Below are 20,861 nucleotides of genomic sequence, written 5' to 3'. Positions count from 1 at the left end.
TCCTTCTAGCCCAGTATCCAACCCTGTGTGGTAGAGGAAGTGAGCATAGACTTAATAAAACAAAAAATCCTCACCACTGGCTTTAAAGCAGTCCTCCACCTGGCCCCCACTACCTCACCTCACCTCTCTCCTTCTACAACCCAGCCCACACACTTTGCTCCTCTAGTGCTAACCTTCTCACTGTGCATCCTTCTTGCCTGACTTGCCATTGACCCATAGCCCACATCCTGCCTCTGGCCTGGAATGCCCTCCCTCAAATCTGACAATTACTCTCCCCCTGCTCAAAGACTTATTGAAGGCACATCTCCTCCAATAATCCTTCCCAGACTAAGCCCCACTTTTCCTCATCTTTCACTCCCTTCTGCAACATCCTGACTTGCTCCCTTTCCTCTTCCTCCCTCCCAGCCCCACAGCACCTATGTACATATCTCTAATTTTAGTTATTTGTATTGATATATATATGTCTCCCCAACTGTAAGCTCGTTGTGGGCAGGAAATGTGACTGTTTATTGTTGTATTGTACTCCAAAAGCTTCATTCAGTACCCTGCACACAGTAAGCGCTCAGTAAATACAATTGAATGAATGAATGAATGGACTCGCTGGTGGGAACTGCTCCCATGACCTCGCCCAGATACTCAAATCTCGTTGCTTCGTGAATCACCAATCCCTGCTGAAATCGTCAATTTAGGAATTTTGCTTAACCAGTTTCTCACAAATCCTTTTTAACGTTTACACTTTCCTCTTTTGAGTTGTGCTGCCATCTTTTCTAGGTTTGCTATCTGACATTGTTTTTCAAACCCTTGATCCAATGGAAGCAGTAAGAAATTGCTCTCTCAATTCTTCCCTCTGCGTCCCTCCCCTCCATCAGTCCAGTGCATTTTAACTTTTTTGTGACTGGGCCCAGGCCCGGGGGACAGCTCTATATGCTTCTCTCGAGCACAGCTTCGGATTCACCACCCCTATCTCTCACCTCTCCTACTCCCAGCTCTTTGCTCCTGCCATCCTTTGTCCCTCCACAGTCCCTCCCCCAGACCACAGCTCGTACCAGTTCCAAAGCCCTTCTGCAAACACACATCCTCAGTTGAGCCATTTCAGTGACGGTGGGGGCACAGATGGCACGCAGGGGGTCTCTGGGTCACGGCTGCAGGTGGGATATGGCAGCACAAGGGCTCCAGTCCATGGCTTGAGGAGGTAGTGGTCGTCCATGAGCTCACAGCCACGCTCAGGGATGGGAGCATAGTTGTCTTCTGTAGCTGGCGTCTGTGGCCAACAGAGCTTAACTTCCTTGAAGCGGCAGTTTTATGAATTCTACTGTAGCCTCTAAAGCCCTTACATTCAACCTTTCCTGCTCACAGTCCTGGAAAGGGTCAACTCCTGAGTGAGAACACAAAGTCTAGTTCATGAAACAAGGAAGTTGAAGGGCGAGTAGTGCATTTCAGCCACAAAATCAGCTAAGCTCAGGCTCCTCAAGGGTCTTTCCATTATGGTGTAGGGAGGAGGTCAGGCCTGGACAAATGATTTTGCCTTAGCAGGGAATTTTCCCCAAGATCACGTGGACCTAGAAAGAGGATTTTGTGGTGCCAATTCCACTTTGACCTGGGACACTCAACACTAAAGGTATCACTGCCTGGGAAGTGAAGGTGGGGAAGAGCACTGAAATCAGTAACCTGGTGACTCCTGGATGGAAAGAGGTTTGAGGAAGCAGTGTGGCCTAGAGGAAAGAGCACAGGCCTGGGAATCTTAGAATCTGGGTTCTAATCCTGGTTTGGCCACTTGTCTAATGTGTGACCTTGGAGAAGGTCCATGTGACTGTTGCCCCTGAATTCTATTCCTTGGGCAGCAAACTGTCCAAGGCAAGGCTAAACAGATAGAGCAAACCAGACCAGAAAGATTAATATGTCCTTTGGGAGACTGACCAAAGCACGTAGATGGAAGTGCGACATTAAGCTAGTGGAAAAAGCATGGGCTTAGGAAACAGAAGACCTGGGTTCTAATCCTGGCTCCTCCACTTCAATCAATCCATCATTTATTGAGCACTTCCTGTGTGCAGAGCACTCTATTAAGCACTTGTGAGAGTACAATATAAAAGAATTGGCAGACCCGTTCCCTGCCCACAGTGAGCTCACAGTCACTTGTCTTGCTGTGTGATCTTGAGCAAATCACTTCATTTCTTTGTAACTCAGTTACCTTGTCTTCAAATGGGGATTAAGACTGTGGAGCTCAGTGAGGGACAGGGATTGTGTCCAACATGAGTATCTTATATTCATTCAATAGTATTTTTTGAGTGCTTACTATGTGCAGAGCACTGTACTAAGCGCTTGGAATGTACAAATCGGTAACAGATAGAGACAGTCTCTGCCCTTTGACGGGCTTACAGTCTATCTTCCCCAGCACTCAGTACAGTGCCTGGCACATGCTAAGTGCTTAACAAATACCATAAAACAAAAAAAAAAATCAAAGGACCATTAGACCAATTGCAGATTCCAACTTCTTTATAGCTGGGAGACCCAAATCAAGCACAAGTATCACATGTGAGGAGTTCCACTGACACCACTGACATGCAACCCTTGACGGGAAACACAGGATCACAAACAAATAGGTCTTGGAACACAGTTAAAACAAAAGCATTGGCACAATGCCCAGTACACTTCACCTTCACCAGGCAGGACATGGGAGAGAGGTGGCTGGTGGCAGAAAACCCAAACAACTACTCTATTATGCCCCAAAATGGGGTACCCACAAACAGGGTGGACTGAAAAAATACTTTCAAGTGACCACTTGGAGCAGATGTTCTGGGGAGAGAGGGAGGGAGAGAGACAGAGACACCGAGAGACAGAGAAGATAAGTAGGGCCAAGCAATGTGGGAGCAAATGGAACAGGGCAGTAAGGTTTTCCATGCACACAATGAGGAGACTGCCCATTAGCTATATTCACGAGTATGATGCGAACTCCCCAACAGCGGGATGATCTTCGAGCTCCGAGGATGGCTATCAGCCAGGCCACCCAACCCTTACTGGGGGTACAACGGCTGCAGAGCAGCAGTCAGATATCTCCCTCTTTAGATCATGACCGTTCTTTCCCTGGAGGGCAGAGGGATTCCTAGAATGATTGGGAGGCCATTTCCTTGCGGGGGTGGGGTGTCTGTGGGCTGGTAACTCCGGGTCCTTTGACCCACTGTGCCCTCTGCTCTTCTCCAGCAGGCTCTTTCTCTCTGCCCCACCCCACGTTCCTCCCCTCACCATCCCAGAGGCACCGGACACTGCACTGCTCAGCTTCCCCTACCTGAGTCTTGGCAGATGAGCCACTTGTGGACAAGTAGAGAAGCTTCAGATCACTGAAAAACCTGAGACCCTGAGAGGGCGCCCAAATGAACCTGGATTCTTTTCACATTGGATTGCCAATAGGCCAGGAACCAGCCAGGGACTTCTGGCACCTATTAGGAACAGCTCTCACACTCTGGCCAGGCCCAGGAGATTCATTCATTCATTCATTCAATAGTATTTATTGACCGCTTACTATGTGCAGAGCACTGTACTAAGCGCTTGGGATGAACAAGTCGGCAACAGATAGAGACAGTCCCTGCCGTTTGACGGGCTTACAGTCTAATCGGGGGAGACGGACAGACAAGAACAATGGCACTAAACAGCGTCAAGGGGAAGAACATCTCGTAAAAACAATGGCAACTAAATAGAATCGAGGCGATGTACAATTCATTAACAAAATAAATAGGGTAACGAAAATATATACAGTTGAGTGGACGGGTACAGTGCTGTGGGGATGGGAAGGGAGAGGTGGAGGAGCAGAGGGAAAAGGGGAAAATGAGGCTTTAGCTGCGGAGAGGTAAAGGGGGGATGGCAGAGGGAGTAGAGGGGGAAGAGGAGCTCAGTCTGGGAAGGCCTCTTGGAGGAGGTGATTTTTAAGTAAGGTTTTGAAGAGGGAAAGAGAATCAGTTTGGCGGAGGTGAGGAGGGAGGGCGTTCCAGGACCGCGGGAGGACGTGACCCAGGGGTCGACGGCGGGATAGGCGAGACCAAGGGACGGCGAGGAGGTGGGCGGCAGAGGAGCGGAGCATGCGGGGTGGGCGGTAGAAAGAGAGAAGGGAGGAGAGGTAGGAAGGGGCAAGGTGATGGAGAGCCTTGAAGCCTAGAGTGAGGAGTTTTTGTTTGGAGCGGAGGTCGATAGGCAACCACTGGAGTTGTTTAAGAAGGGGAGTGACATGCCCAGATCGTTTCTGCAGGAAGATGAGCCGGGCGGCGGAGTGAAGAATAGACCGGAGCGGGGCGAGAGAGGAGGAAGGGAGGTCAGAGAGAAGGCTGACACAGTAGTCTAGCCGGGATATAACGAGAGCCCGTAATAGTAAGGTAGCCGTTTGGGTGGAGAGGAAAGGGCGGATCTTGGCGATATTGTAGAGGTGAAACCGGCAGGTCTTGGTAACGGATAGGATGTGTGGGGTGAACGAGAGGGACGAGTCAAGGATGACACCGAGATTGCGGGCCTGCGGGACGGGAAGGATGGTCGTGCCATCCACGGTGATGGAGAAGTCTGGGAGCGGACCGGGCTTGGGAGGGAAGATGAGGAGCTCAGTCTTGCTCATGTTGAGTTTTAGGTGGCGGGCCGACATCCAGGTGGAGACGTCCCGGAGGCAGGAGGAGATGCGAGCCTGAAGGGAGGGGGAGAGGACAGGGGCGGAGATGTAGATCTGCGTGTCATCTGCATAGAGATGGTAGTCAAAGCCGTGAGAGCGGATGAGTTCACCGAGGGAGTGAGTGTAAATGGAGAACAGAAGAGGGCCAAGAACTGACCCTTGAGGAACTCCAACAGTTAAAGGATGGGAGGGGGAGGAGGCTCCAGCGTAGGAGACCGAGAATGATCGGCCAGAGAGGTAAGAGGAGAACCAGGAGAGGACAGAGTCCGTGAAGCCAAGGTGAGATAAGGTATGGAGGAGGAGGGGATGGTCGACAGTGTCAAAGGCAGCAGAGAGGTCAAGGAGGATCAGAATGGAGTAGGAGCCATTGGATTTGGCAAGAAGGAGGTCATGGGTGACCTTAGAGAGAGCAGTCTCGGTAGAGTGGAGGGGACGGAAGCCAGATTGGAGGGGGTCTAGGAGAGAATGGGAGTTAAGGAATTCTAGGCATCGATTGTAGACGACTCGTTCTAAGATTTTGGAAAGGAAGGGTAGTAGGGAGATAGGACGATAACTGGAGGGGGAAGTGGGGTCAAGAGCGGGTTTTTTTAGGATGGGGGAGACGTGGGCGTGTTTGAAGGCAGAGGGGAAGGAGCCCTTGGAGATTGAGTGGTTAAAAATAGAAGTTAAGGAAGGGAGGAGGGCGGGGCGATGGTTTTAAGAAGGTGAGAGGGAATGGGGTCCGAGGCGCAGGTGGAGGGGGTGGCACTTGCGAGGAGGGAGGAGATCTCCTCTGAGGATACTGCAGGGAAGGATGGGAAAGTAGAGGAGGGGGTTGTTGGGGGGGAGGGGAGAGGCGGAGGGGTGACTTTGGGGAGCTCAGACCTGATCGTGTTGATTTTCGTGAGGAAATAGGTGGCCAGATCATTAGGGGTGAGAGATGGGGGAGGGGGAGGAACAGGGGGCCTAAGGAGAGAGTTAAAGGTCCGGAACAATCGGCGGGGGTGACGGGCATGGGTGTCGATGAGGGAGGAGAAGAAGCTTTGCCTGGCGGAGGAGAGGGCAGAGTTAAGGCAGGAAAGGATAAATTTGAAGTGTGTGAGGTCGGCTCGGTGCTTGGACTTTCGCCAGCAGCGCTCGGCAGCTCGAGCATAGGAGCGTAGGAGGCGGACGGAGGAGGTGATCCAGGGCTGTGGGTTAGTGGAGCGAGAGCGGCGGAGGGAAAGGGGGGCGAGAGAGTCGAGATGAGTAGAGAGGGTGGAGTTGAGAGCGGAGACCTGATCGTCGAGAGTGGGAAGAGAGGACAGGGCGGCAAGGTGAGGAGAGATGCTATTCCAGTAGGGGAAGACCTGCAGCTAGGCAGCATTTCCAACCAAGAGCCAGTCCAGGCAGGGAGCTGAGTAAGCCTGTCAGTGATCCTAGGGATCAAAAAGAGTTGATGGCTAGAGGAGCCATGTCCTGGGCCTATCTTCCACTCAGAGCCTAAGCGAGTTTACACTCTAGAGGGGAAGACCGACATTGATATAAATAAATGAATTACAGATATGTACAGATATACTCATTAGTGCTGTGGGGCTAGGTGAGGGGAATGAATAAAGGAGCCAGTTAAAGTGACACAGAAGTGAGTTGAAGAGAAGGAAAAGAGGACTTAGTCAGGGAAGACTTCTTGGAGGAGATGGGCCTTCAATAAGACTTTGAAATTTGGGGAGTGTAACTGTCAGTTGGATATGAAGAGGGAAGACTTTCCAAGCCAGAGGCAGGACAAGGAAGAGAGTTTGGTGGCAAGATAGATGAGACTGAAGTACAGTGAGAAGGTTAGCATTAGAGGAGGGAAGTGTGAGGACTGGGTTGTAGTAGGAGAGAGTCAAGTGAGGTAGGAGAGATAAGGTGACTGAGTGCTTAAAAGCCAATGGTAAGGAATATCTGTTTGTGTGGAGGTGGTTGGGCAACCACTGAAGGTTGTTGAGGAGTGGGGAAACATGGCCTGAACTTTTTTTAGAAAAATAATCTGGGAAACAGAGTGAAGTATGGACTGGAGTGGGAAGAGACAGGAGGCAGGAGGTCAGCAATGAGGCTAATAAAATAACCAAGGCGGGACGGGGTAAGTGATTGGATTCATGTGGTAGTTGTTTGGATGGAGAAGAAAGGGTGGATTTTAGCAGTTTGTGTAGGTTGAAATGACAGGATTTAGTGATGGATTGGATGTGTGGGTTGAATAGGAGAGAGGAGTTAAGGATAATGCCAGGGTTACAGGCTTGTGAGACAGGAAAGATGGTAGTGACGCTTACAGTGATGGGAAAGTCATGGAGAAGACAGGGTTTGGGTGGGAAGATGGGGAGTTTGGGCTTAAACAGTTTAAGTTTGAAGTGATGGGAGGACATCCAAGTAGAGATGTCTTGAAGGCAGGAGGAAATGCAGGAGGGCTAGTCCCAGCTGCCTTCTCATCCCGGGTCTGTGAAGGTCAGGTTGCCTCTACTGCCTCTCTGTCACTAAAATGCATTGGTTCTCCTGAGGCCACAAGCCCTCTGCCTTCCCAGATCCAGTTTTGGCTTTTCTGCCAACAGATGTGCTCTGATCCCCTTAATCCACAAGTGGTCCAGAACCATTCCAGGAGACTCCTCTCAGGATTTAGCCCCAGATGGTTCTTTCCATGGATCTTCTGGTCAAGGGGCCCAGGAAGCTTGGAGAGAAGCTGACCAGCCTTCCAGAGACAGATGGCTTCCTGACCACAGCCACTGCATAGACTCTTCCTTGGCTCAGAACCCAACCTGAAGGGTGATCCTCAGAAACAGGTGAGAAAAGTCTTCTAAAACACTTATTTAAAACCTGAACACCTAAAACACCTACCTCACAGCAGAGGAGTTCTGGAGCAGACAGGATGGAGTGGGCAAAGCACAAGGAAAAGAAGAGGGGAAAGAGAAACAGGACAAAGCAGAAGAAGCAGTGTGGCCTAGTGGAAAGAGTACAGGCTAGGGAGTCAGAGGTCCTGGGTTCTAATGCTGACTCTGCCACTTGTCTACTATGTGACTTTGGGTAAGCCACTTAACCTCTCTGTGCCTCAGTTACCTCATCTGTAACATGGCGATTAAGACTGTGAGACCTTACGTGGGACGGGGACCAAGTCCAACCTGATTATCTCGTATCTACCCTGGCACTTAGTACAGTGCCTGGTAAATAGAAAGCACTTAAGAAATACCTTCAAAAAAGGCAGACCTTCTCCCCTGATCATCAGGTTCTTCCCCTGATTTCCTATCAGCATGTACTGCAGAGAAGAGCAAACAGGTCCCAGGAATAGGTAACGATATCATAATAATAATAGTAGAACTAGTATTTGTTAAGTGCTTACTATGTGCCAAGAACTATTCTAAGCACTGGGGTAGCTACAAGGTAATTGGATCAGGCATAGTCCCTGTCCCACATCGGGCTCAAAGTTTTAATCTCCATTTTACAGATGAGGTAACTGAGGCACCAAGAAGTGAAGTAACTTGCCCAAGGTCACAGATCTGACAAGTGGCAAAGCCAGAATTAGAACCCATGTCCTCTGAGGCTCAAGCCTGTGCTCTTTCCACTAGGCCATGCTGCTTCGGCCAAGGCCCTGAATTTTCTCGTAACTTGTCGGGTTTGGACCGGGGAACGGAGGAATTCACGGGGCCGAACTGGGATGGAAGCAGCGAAGGCTAGGGGCATGGAGGGTTGGGCTGTGGCCTCAGTTGCAGGTCTGCCTCTTGACCTAGGGCCTAGATGAACTCGGGGTGAGGCCGAACGTGCATCTCGTGCTTTTCGCTGCGGCCTCGGAACGTCCCCTCTGAGGGCTTCGGCCTCCTCTCCCTGAGTGAAGAGAAAACAAGACAAGCTGAGTCCATCCCCAGTCTGGCCGGGGCCATACAAGACAGCTGCCGATCCCCTCAGCTCCTACCAGAAAGCTTGGCGCAGGCTGCTGCTAAAGATGCAGTAGATGATGGGGTTCACGGTGCTGTTCAAGGCTGGGAGGTTCTGGATAATCACAGAGGCATAGAAACGCTCCTGGGTCTCAGGGAGGATGTTGAAATTGTCCAAAATGTCAAAGAGGAAGTAGGGACTCCAGCAGCACACAAAAGCTGGAAGGGAAGGTGAAAGGAGGAGAGGGGAAAGGAGGGGAAGGAAGGGAAGAAAAGGGGGAAGGGAAGGGAAGAAATGAAAGAGGGAAGGGAACGAAAGGGGGAAGGGAAGGGAGGAAAATGAAAGGGGGAAGGGAAGGAAAGGAGGAAGGCAGGGAATGGGAAAGGGAAGGAAGGGAAGGGAGAAGGGAAGGGGAGGGGAAGGGGAAGGAGAAGGGGAAGCAGTGGGTGAAGGAGAGAAGGAGGGGAGAAGGGGAGGGGAAATGCAGGAATAGGGGAGGGAAGGGGGAGGAGGGAGGGGAGAGAGAGTCAAGCTAAGGATGCAGGTGAGTCAACTTGTCCCACTGCCCTGGATTTTGATGTTTTTGCTTATTTCAGGTTTTGATTTGAGGTAGGTGGCCCAGGAAGGGCCAGTCATTTCCAGAAAAACCTAGGGACAGCAGATCTGCTGCCTGTCACCCTGCAGATTGGGAAGGATCAGCACACAAGCAGGACTAGAGGGCCAATCAGGCTCCCGAATGACCAGGTGGCTGGTGGCCCTTGGGCTGCAGAGAGCCCTGGCCTCGGGGGTCCCCTGCTCCTCCTCCTTTCTGTCCCCCGTCAGGTGGGGACAGTTTCCAGCATAGGCACAGCAAGAGTGAGAGACCGGAGTCAGAAAGACTGAGCCATGCAAAATATACTCCACGTGGCCAATTGAACTTTCCTCTCAGGAGGAATATGCTTATTTTTAGTTATTCGCATGCAGCAAATTGAACTTCCTTCTCAGAAGGAATACACTTATTTTAGTTTGGCGCCCCATGCCTAAGGTGCCCTGTGTCCAATCAAACTGAAAGTTTCCCTCTTGGGAGGAATACATAAGTTACTTGTAGGTAGGGAAGCACTTAGCTCCCTCCCCACAAACACTTCCTTCTTGGGAGGAATGCATTTATGTGTTACTCACACTTGCCAAAGCATCTAGCTACTGCTCACGAGTGCTTCCCTCTGAAGAGGAATACACTCATGTGGTTACATGCATGTTTCAAAACACCTGGCTCCAGCCCTATGAGCACGCAAAGGGGCTCACACCTGTCCCTGGGTCTCTTGCTTAGTGCACTGGTTCCAGAGATGGAGCAGGCATACCACGCTCTGGGCAGGGGCGACCCACAGCCAGCTGCTGCGAGTTTTGATCCGCTGCCCAGAAATATTGGAGGTGGCAGGTATTTATCACCCATCTTTCCTGGCTGTTCAGGCTTTTGGATTCTGCTTGTCCAATCTCCACCCTCACCCATACACTTACATACCTTATTTGGTTAGCACAGGGGTGAGGGACACCTTTTTAAATAATAATAATAATGTTGGTATTTGTTAAGCGCTTACTATGTGCCGAGCACTGTTCTAAGCGCTGGGGTAGACACAGGGGAATCAGGTTGTCCCACATGGGGCTCACAGTCTTCAACCCCATTTTACAGATGAGGTAACTGAGGCACCAAAAAGTGAAGTGACTTGCCCAAAGTCACACAACTGACAAGTGGCCGAGCCAGGATTCGAACCCATGACCTCTGACTCCAAAGCCCGGGCTCTTTCCACTGCGCCATGCTGCTTCTCTTTTCATATTCCTGGCCTGGGGTGATGGATCTGGAATTCGAACTCAGGCCCTCTGACTCCCAGGCCTGAATTCTTTCCACAAGGCCACAGTGCTTCTCTTTATTGAGTGCCTAATGTGTGCAGAGCCTTGGACTAAGTGCTTGGGAGAGTACAATATAAGAAAGTCAGTAAACATATTCCTTGCCCACAATGACCTTAAAGTCTAGAGGGGGAGAAAGACATGAAAACAAATTTAATTACAGATATGTACACAAATGCTGTGGGGCTGAGGGAGATGTGAAAAAACAGCACAAATCCAGTGCAAGGGTGATGCAGAAGGGAGCTGGAGAAGAGGAAATAAGGGCCTAGTCGGGGAAGGCCTCTTGGAGGTGATAAGGCTTTGAAGGTGGAGAGAGTGATCATCTGTCAGATACTGTCTCAAGCAATTAGTGCAATGCTTTGGAAAAAGTAAGCGCTTAATAAACAGGATTGACTGACTGCCTGACTGATATGAAGGGGAGGTAGATCCAGGCCAGAGGCAGGACATAGGTAAGGGTAGTTGGCGAGATAGACCAGATCGAGGTACATTAAGTAGGTTATATTAGTGGAATGAAATGTTTGGGCTGGGTTGTAGTAGGAAATCAGTGAGGTAAGATAGGAGAGGGCAAGGTGAATGAGGGCTTTAAAGTCTACGGTAAGGAGTTTCTGTTTGATAAGGAGGTGGATGGGCAACCACGGGAGGTTCTTGCGGAGTGGGGGAATGTGGACTGTCCATTTTTGTAGAAAAATGATCTATAGGCAGCAGGGTGAAGAATGGACAGGAGTGGAGAGAAACAGGAGGCAGCAAGGTAAGCAAGAAGGCTGATGAAGCAAGCAAGGCAGGAAAGGACAAGTGCTTGGATTAATGTGGTAGCAGTTTGGATGAAGAGGAAAGGGTGGATTTTTGCAATATTGAAAAGGCAGAATTGACAGAACTTAGTGAAAGACTGGATATGTGTGTTGAATGAGAGAGTTAAGTCGAGGATAGTACCAAGGCTAAGGACTTATGAGAGGGAGGATGGTGGTGCTGTTTATAGTGATGGGAAAGTCAGTGGGAGGACAGAGCTTTGGCAGGGAGATGAGTTGTGTTTTGGACGTGTTAAATTTGAAGTGTCAGCAGAACAGCCAAAGAGAGATGTCCTGAAGGCAGAGGAAATACAAGACTGGAGAAAAAGAGAGAATTCAGGGCTGGAAAAGTGGATTTGGGAATCATTAGCATTTAGATTTTAGTTTGTGCCATGGGAGTCAATGAATTCTCCAAGAGAATGGGTGAAGACAATAAGGGGACCCAGAAATGACCTTCAGGGGCTGGCAATTAGGGGAGGGGGCAAAGGAGGAGTCTACAAAAGAAACTGAGAATGAGTGCCCAGAGTGATAGGAGGAGAACCAGGAGAGGACAGTGTCAGTGAAGCCAATGTTGGATAATGTTTCCAGGAGAAGGTGGTCAGCAGTGTCAAAGGTAGCTGAGAGGTTGAAGAGGATTAGGACGGAGTAGAGACTGTTGGATTTGGCAAGAAAGAGATCACTGGTGACATTAAAGAGGGTGTCGGTGAAGTAAAGGGGGCAGAAACCAGATTGGAGGGGGTCAAAGAGAAAATTGGAGGAGAGGAACTTGAGAGAGCGGGTGTAGACAACTTGCTCAAGGGGTTTGTAAAAAAATGGTAGGGGGGAGATGGGGCAATAACTGGAGGGAGTTGTGGGGTCAAGGAAGGTTTTTTTAGGGTAGGGGAGACATGAGCATGTTTGAAAGCAGTGAGAAAAAAGCTGTTGGAGAGAGAACAGTTGAAGATGGTAGTCAGGGAGGGAAGAAGGGAAGGGGTTGGAGGCTCAGGTGAAGAGTGTGGATTTTGAGCAGAGGTGGGAGATCTCCTCTTGAAATACTGCTGAGAAAGATGAGGGAGTTGAAGAAGGGGAAGAGGAGAGAAAGACTAGAGAAAAGCCGGAGAGTTTTTAGGGAGATCCCGCCTGATGGTCTCAAGCCCTCTAGACTCCCTCATCTACCACATTAATCCAAGCACTAATTCTAACCCACCTTGCTGACTTCTCTGACTCCTGTTTCTAACCACTCTAGTCCACACTTCCCTTTGCCGCCCAGATTATTTTTCTCCAAAGACGTTAAGTCCATCTTTCTCCAATCCTCAAGAATCTCCAGAGCTACACAAACAGAAAGTCCTTATTATCGGTTTACCCAGCTGGCACACTTCTCTCCTCTAGTGCCATCCTACTCACTGTACCCCAATTGTCTATATTGTCTACTGCTCGCCCACATCCTGTCTCTAGCCTGGAACATCCTCGCTCTTTATATCCGACAATTACTCTTCCCACCTTCAAAGCTTTACTGAAGCCACATCTCCTCCAACAGGCCTTCCCTGACTAAGCCCTCATTTCCTTTTCTCCCACTCCCTTTTTAATGACCCTGATTTGTTCCCTTTCATCCTGCCCTCAACCCCACAGCAGTTATGTACATATCTATAATTTCTTTATATTAGTGTCTGTCTCCCCTTTTAGACTGTAAGCTCATTGTGGGCAGGGAATACATCTACCAACTTTGTTATATTGTATTCACCCAAGCACTTAGTACACAGTAACCACTAAATAAATACTATCTATTGGACTGGATTGAGAGCTCCTTGGGGCTGGATCTCTTATGCTGCCAAGCCCCACTCTGCCCACAACTCATGAACACAACTCCTGGAGAGGCTGGACGGTCCCCTGACTTTTGGAGACAGGAGAGAAGAGTTCTGGAAGTCTCTAAGAGTCATGGGCTAACTAATACAAATTATTTAGGGACTAAAGGGCACAGAGACAGATAGCTTATTCTCTCAGGTTGCCTAAATTACCCCCCCCTCCAAGAAAACCTCTGGTAACTTCAGAAACTGCCTGGATATAAAGAATTATTTCACAGGAGGACTTGGGTAAAGCCAGAGGCAGAAGGGGGCTGCAAAGTAAGAGGGAAAGAAAAGAAAAAATAGCAAGAAGATAACATTTGTGGCTGCAGATAAGAAATCACCTTCATTGCTCTGCTCCTCTGACTGAGGGCCAGAGGGAATCTGGCCCTCAGTCAGAGGAGCAGAGCAATGAAGCTGATGCAGAGAAAGGACCCATGTATTGTTAGAAGTATGGGTCAAAGGCTCCTGAAGGAAGGGAGGTGAAGGGTCAGGGTGAAGAGGAGAAGAGTTTGTTATAGAAAGAGTAAGAAGCGTGAGAAGCAGTGGGGCCTCGTGGGAAGAGCATACATACAGAGTAATTAGCAAGGGCCTGGGAGACAGAGGACCTGGGTTCTAATCTCAGCTCCATTACATACTTGCTGTGTGACCTTGGCCAAGTCGTTTAAATTCTCTGTGCTTCAATTACCTCAACTGTAAAATGGGGATTCAATACCTGTTCTCCCTTCTACTTAGACTGTGAGCTCCATGTGGACAGGGTCAATGTCCAACCAAATTAACTTGTATCTACCCCAGCACTTAGAACAGTGCTTGACACATAGTAAGGGCTTAACCAATGCCATTAAAAAAAGAAAAAAGTTCCCTGAATGAGGGACTAGGTTGGAAATTATTTCATACCTGATGCTTAACACAGCATTACTAACTTTCAGAGTACCTGAAAACTCCCAATGCCCATTCTTTTTCATTCAGTTACCATCCCAGGCCTGTGCCTTACTAGGTAGAAATCAACCTCCTTGCTGTTGGCTCCCTGGGTCTGGAGAGAAAGACTTCAGGTGTCTCGGCTTTCAAAGCCTCAGGTCCAGGACTGTCCTGGGAGAGCAGAACCCCATCTCTACCCACTCACCTGTGGGGAGGTTGGAGGTGGGTTTGGGTTCTATTTAACTTGTATCTACCCCAGTGCTTAGAACAGTATTTAACAAATAGTAATCACTTAACAAATTCCTTAAAAAAAGAAAAGAAGAAAAGTGACATGGGGGGCAGTATGGATTAGGGAGACACCTCGGAGGGGATGAACCCAGGGCTTGCCAGGACTTCCAAACCCTCATTCCCTTTGGTGACCACCATCACAGGGAGCAGCGGCAAGCCACCTATGGTGGCCACAGAGAGTTGCAGTGAGTCACATGGAGTGGCCACAGGACACAGCTCCCGCCCAGAGTCAGCCCGGAGCTGTTCACTCTTATGCTGGTGGCATGAGGTGGGCAACAAATGGGCAAAGAGTGGGCACTGGAGAGGTAAAACAGTCACCATCTTAACTACCTGGGGGCTGAGCCACGGATAAGTTCAGATGCTTATTGCGGGCCCCCACCTCTCACTCCCGCCTCCTGAGTAGGACCCTCTCGCAGACACTCCTCTGCCTCTGCTGCCCTCTGCACCAGGAGGGCCAGAGAGGGCTACAGCGAGCATGGTTGGCATCAATGCCCGAGCCCCGACTCCCACGTTCTGGGCTAGCTGCCCTTCCACGGCTCAGATGTTTGGACACAAACTGGACTTACCGAAAATAATCACGATGCTGTACTTGGTGGCCTTTATTTTAGCCTTTAAGATGAGCCCCTGGTTGTAGCTGGTGCAAAATTTTCCATCTGTGAAGACAAAGGGAGAGGAATGCTTTCTGGCACATGGTGACTTGTTTTCTGCCTCTCATAAAGGTGGATAATGAAATGGATATTTACTACCACGAACACCAGGCCTCTAAAGTCTCTTCCCTTTCTTGGCCCTCCACCCAAGAGACTCTGCCCAAATTAAATGTGATAGCCCTGGCCACTAATGAGATCAAGGTAGCCCCTCTGGTTAGCCCAATCATAATAACAATGATTTGGTCTTTGTTAAGTGCTTACTATGTGCCAAACACTCATTCCAAGAATTGAGGTAGGTACAAGAGAATCATGTTGGATGCCAACCCTGCCCCAAATGGAACTCACAGTCTAAGTAGGAGAAAGGGTATCTTATCCCCATTATATATGTGAGGAAACAGGCTCAGAGAAGTTAAGTGACTTGCTCAAGGTCACATAGCAGGCAAATGGCGGAGCAGGGAATAGAATCCTGGACTTTAGACTCACAGACACATGCTCTTTCTGCTAGACAATGACCTAGAGTTGAGTTAGTCAATTGTATTTATTGAGTGCTTACTGTGTACAGAGCACTGTACTAAGTGCTTGGGAGAATGCAATACAAAAACAGACATATTTCCTGCCCACAATGAGCTTACACTCTATAGGGGAAGACAGACATTAATATAAATAAATAATAATAATAGGGTGTTTGTAAGCACTTATTATGTGCCAGGCACTGTACTAAGAGCTGGAGTGGGTACAAGAAAATCAGGATGGACACAGTCCCTATCCCACATGGGGCTCACAGTCTCAATTCCCATTCCCATTTTACAATTCTCAATTCACATTTTACAGATGAGGGAACCAAAGCGCAGAGAGGTGAAATGACTTGCCCAAGGTCACACAGCAGACAAGTGGCAGAGCTGGGACTAGAACTCATGACCTCTGCCTCCCAGGCCCGTGCTCTCTCCACTATACCATGCTGCTTCCCAGATGTTTACATAAGTGCCATGGGGATGGGAGGGGGGATGATTAGTAAGTCAGGGAATCACAGAAGGGAGAGGGGGAAGAGGAAAGGAGGGCTCAGTCAGGAAAGGCCTCTTGGAGATGTGTCTTCAATAAGGCAATAATTGAGGGTTCCGGAGTTGTGAAATGACATGGCTCTTCCTGCAGGAGATTCAGCCAAAGTTCCTCTGAGAATTCTGTTCGTTTGACCTCCACGACATTGCTAAAATCCACTCTTTCCTCTCCATCTAAACTGCTACCACATTAATCCAGGCAATTATCCTATCCCACCTTGATTATTGCATCAACCTCCTTGCTGACCTCCCTGCCTCTTGTCTCTCAATCTAGTCCATACTTCACGCTGCTGCCCAGCTCATTTTTCTACAAAAATGTTCAGTCCACGTTTCTCCTATCCTTAAGCACCTCCCGGGGTCTGCAAACAGAAACTCCTTACCATCAGCTTACCCATCCGGCACTCTTTTCTTCTTTAATGCCAACCTACTCTCTGTACCTCGATCTTGTCTATCTTGCTGCTGATTCCTTGCCCACATCCTGCCTCTGGCCTGGAACACCCTCCCTTTTCATATTCGACAATTACTCTCCCCACCTTCAAATCCTTATTAAAGGCACATCTCCTGCAAGAGGTCTTCCCTGGTTAAGTCCTCATTTCCTTATCTCCCACTCCCTTTTTCATTGCCCTGATTTATTTCCTTTCACCCTAACCTCAGCCCCACAGCACTTATTTACATTTCCATAATTTTTTTATGTTTATGTCTGTCTCCCTCTTTAGGCTATAAACTCATTGTTGGCATGGAATGTTTCTGTTATATTGTTATATTGTACTCTCCCAAGCGCTTAGTACAGTGCTCAGCACACAGTACATGCTCAATAACTATGATTGATTGATGGAGTGATTGAAAAGAAACATGTCCATTTCCCCTGGGCTGTGTTTCCTCCTTCCCCACAAGGTGCCATAGTTCAAAGGGCATTAAGTCACAAGGAGTTTGGAAGGAACTCCTGTCCTGGGGAGACTCAGCCTGGATTTTACTTAATGGAGTAGCTGACATGGGAGTGAGTCGCTTACTGGCCGGGCTGATGGCCAGAGGCACCAAATGAGTTTGCGGGAATTTGAGGGCCTGGGCCAGCTTGGCCCATGCCTTTCATTACTAGGGTTATCCTTGTTTCCTGGGCTGAGGGCCCGTTCTTCAGTTCTCAGAGAAGTCGGACTGGAAACACTCTTCATCCTGCAGCCCCAGGAGAAGGGTCAGATAGGCCAAGCCCTCCAGGCAGCAGAGCAGGGAGAGTCATGGCTGTCCGGGGCCCAGTCAGCAGGGCCAGGGGAAGGAGTGGTGTCCAGGTCCTGACACGGCCCCAGTTTACTCAGGGTTTAGGCTCTCCCTGTCTCCCAGGGCAGATAGCCTTGGGACGAGGAGATAGAGGGAGGGTCCAGTTCACTTTGGAGGGGATGAATATCCTGTGAGCTACATGGTAGAATGAGAGCTATACATAGCCCCTACTCTATCCTCATGGCCACAGGAACATGTCTAGCCAGCACATGAGCAATCAAACCATTCTGCTGTGAACCACTCTCCTCACAGGCTTTTTAAATTTTTTAAATAGTATTTATTGTTTTCTATGTGGCAGGTACTGTTCTAAGCACTGGGATAGATACAAAATAATCAGGGTGGTGGGATTCACATGGGGCTCACAGCTTTAATCTCCATTTTACATATGAGGGACCTGAGGCACAGATAAGTTAAGTGACTTACCCAAAGTCACACAACAGCCATGGTGAAGATGGTGTTAGACCCCAGGTCCTCTGTCTCCCAAGCCCGTGCTCTTTCCACTAGGCCACACTGCTTCTCCAGTCTTCCCAGCAGGGCACCAGCCATTACTGACTCTGACATTCACCTCCTTCCTCTCTGCCTTCAAACCTACCCAGGACTCATTATTGTAAACAAAGCCTTCTCTCAATTCCACTGCACCTATCGCCCACTGCCTTTGCTTCCTGTTCTCCAACTTTCTCCCTTGAATCTGTTTTCTATCCCCCTCACTCAACTGAGACTGTTCTCTTCCAGCTCACCAATGTCCTTCTTGTCAGACTGAATGGGTTTATCTCTCTCCCAATCCTCCACCTCTCAGCTCCCTTTGAAACTGGGGGCCACTTCCTCCCTCCTTCTTGATTTACCAACACGGTCCTCTCCTGTTTCTCCTCTTACCTCTCTGGATGCTCCTTCACCACCTCCTTGGCTCCATATCTTGCCCCTTTGCTGTAGGTTTTCCTCAAGTTCCTGTCCCTAGTCCCCTTCGCTTTTCACTTGCCACTCCCTCTTTAAGCCCTTTTTGAGCACATGAATATGGACATATATTTAATTGAACATTCATACTTCATTTATTTTGCTTCCACTACTTGGGAATATTTCTACATCTCTCTTCCCCATTAGAGTATCAGGGCTGTGAGGGCAGGGAACACCAATTGATGATGGTTGAGTTATGGTTGAGTTCTTACAGTGTGAAGTCTTGAGAGGGCAAGGGAACATGTGACCTGCTATGCTAACTCTCTCCTACGTGCTCAGTAGGGACTTAGAAAATAACCACTGATTGATTTTAAACAAGCCCTTTCTTTTCAAGGGCACCGGACCCCACAGAAATCTCAGTGTAGAGAGAATCCTGTCCTAGAAGAGTTGGGTAGCACAATTTACATGCATGACCAATTCAGACTGTAAGGTCTACAAGAGCAGGGAACATGATATTTACTTTTATTGTTGTTTCCCAAACACCTGCACAATAGAATGCCCTGAATCCAGGAATTTCTTAGTATGGGTTCTAAGTGTGAGAAGGATCAAGTACAGTGCCATACCCCTGGGAAGCCCTCAGTATAGTAGTAATAATATTTATTAAGCATTTCCAGCACTTAGTACAGTGCCTGGGCACATAGTAAGAGCTTAAATGCCATAATTATTATTATTATTAGTGCACATCCCTGCACTAAGTGCTGAGAGAGAATAAACAGTTGGGAATTAGACACAGTCCCTGTCCCTCAGGGGGCTCAGTACAGTGCCATACCCCCAGGAGGTAGTATAGTACTTAACACACAGGAGGTGCCCAAAGCAGTGCTCTGAATAACTCTGACTGCTGTCATTTGGACGAACGAGAACGGAGCCCACCAGAGCTCTCAACCTCACAAATAGCTTAGAGAATTAAATCCAGCTCATGAAATCCTTCGGCCCATGAGGCCAGTGGAATGGCAGACACTGACCGGAACACTTGGAAATCACCATCTCCTGGGCTTGGCTCTTGGTCCATAGGGTCCGGATCACCAGGAAGTAAATGGTGCTGGGGGAGAAAGCAAAGCCACATGTGATGCCATGCAAGATCTCACTGTGATGTCGACAGAGACCAGCCACCCGCCCGGACAGCATTAATGGGAGCAGGGGTGGTCCCATTGCCAACTCTCTGGGAGAGGGGCCCCTCAGGGTGGACTGCCAGGAAGCCGGGAGGGTTGGGGGGGGCGGGGGCGGGGAGACCTGTTTCCCTCTCCCCAAGGGCAGTTTTATCCACATTCTCCTCTGTATTCAAGGCAGCAGCCTGCCAGATCTCATGCAATCTTTTGTCTTTCCCATCTCGCAGACTAACCTGCTCTCTCCACCCTCTCACAGTGCATCATCTTCTGAGTCCCCCATCATGTGCAGTGAACTCTTACCTACTGTCCTGGCAATGCAGATGCTTTCACACCCCTCCCCTTGTAAAGCACACTCTAAAATCCTCTTGATTTAATATAGAACTATGCAGCACACTATGTTAAGCCTTTCTTTCCCCTACCTGTCCTTCCCTCTATGTCACCTGTGTACTTGGCTGAATGCCCCTTAAGCAGTTTGATACTCACCCAACCCCCACAACACTTATGTACATAGATTTACACCCTCCTAATTCCCTTATCTGAAATTTAATATGTCTCCCCCTGTAGACTATAAGTAACCTGTGGGCAGAAATCACATCTACCAACTCTTTTATACTGTGCTTTCTCAAGTGTTAAGTAGCGTCCTGCACCAAGAAAGCACTTGATAAATGCTACTGATTGATTTGATCGTTCAGCACAAGATCAACAGCTCAAACCGCGCCCCTCCCCAAATGATCGTGGGGAGGAGCAGGGAAGTCTATTTTACAGATGAGGAAACTGAGGTCCAGAGAGGATGTCACTTGCCCAAGGTGATCCTGCAGGCGGGGAACAGACCTAGGACTAGAACCGAGTTCTCCTGACTGACAGAGCAGAGCTTATACGGCACCCTTTAAGCCACATTCCTCTTGGCCCTGTGCAGTCTAGCCCTCTCTTACCTCTATCCCGGCTCTGCCACTAATCCCGGCTCTGCCACTTGCCAGCTGTGTGACTGTGGGCAAGTCGCTTCACTTCTCTGTGCCTCAGTTACCTCATCTGTAAAATGGGGATGAAGTCTGTGAGCCCCACGTGGGACAACCTGATTCCCCTGTGTCTACCCCAGCGCTTAGAACAGTGCTCTGCACATAGTAAGCGCTTAACAAATACCATCATTTATTTTATTTTTATTTATTCTATCCTCTTCTCTCTCTCTCCAGTATAACACATAATCTGACCTGCTCCCCTTTCCCCGAGACCCGCAGTCCAACCCACACTCCCTTCATCTCCAAACCTGAAGTCGAACCTACACTCCCCCCTCCTTCCAGCCTGCACTGCCCCCCATGCCAACCTGCAGTCCAATCCAGACTCCCCTACCGTCCCATCTGCAGTCCACACTCCTCTCCCCTCCCCAACCTGCAGGCCAACCCGGTCTCCCTTTCCTCCCAAACTGCAGTCCAACTCCCATTCCCCTCTCTCTCAATCTGCCATCTAACCCACATCCCCTTCCCCTCTCAATTTATAGTACACACTGCCCCGCCCTTCCAACCTGCAATCTCACCCCCAGTCCTCGCCCCTTCCACCTGCAGTCCAGTCCACATTCCCCTCCCTCGCTTCTGCAGTTCAGCCTGCACTTCCTTCCTCTCCCCCGATGTCCAACCCTCA

General features: G+C 49.2%; 1 protein-coding gene across 1 annotated transcript in view; it reads right to left on the bottom strand.

The window, feature by feature from the left end:
• Positions 1–8,361: 8,361 nt before the first annotated feature.
• NPSR1 (neuropeptide S receptor 1) overlaps positions 8,362–20,861 on the bottom strand; it is a 51,759-nt gene continuing 39,259 nt past the window's right edge. The window contains 4 exon segments of the mRNA XM_039910075.1: positions 8,362–8,452; positions 8,541–8,721; positions 14,762–14,848; positions 19,083–19,159. Of these exon segments, the coding sequence (XP_039766009.1) occupies positions 8,362–8,452; positions 8,541–8,721; positions 14,762–14,848; positions 19,083–19,159 (436 nt within the window).

Source organism: Ornithorhynchus anatinus, chromosome 21 (assembly GCF_004115215.2).
Source record: "Ornithorhynchus anatinus isolate Pmale09 chromosome 21, mOrnAna1.pri.v4, whole genome shotgun sequence".
Lineage (NCBI taxonomy): Eukaryota > Metazoa > Chordata > Mammalia > Monotremata > Ornithorhynchidae > Ornithorhynchus > Ornithorhynchus anatinus.
The sequence above is the reverse complement of the archived record's forward strand: the minus strand, read 5'-3'. Positions and strand labels throughout refer to the sequence as shown.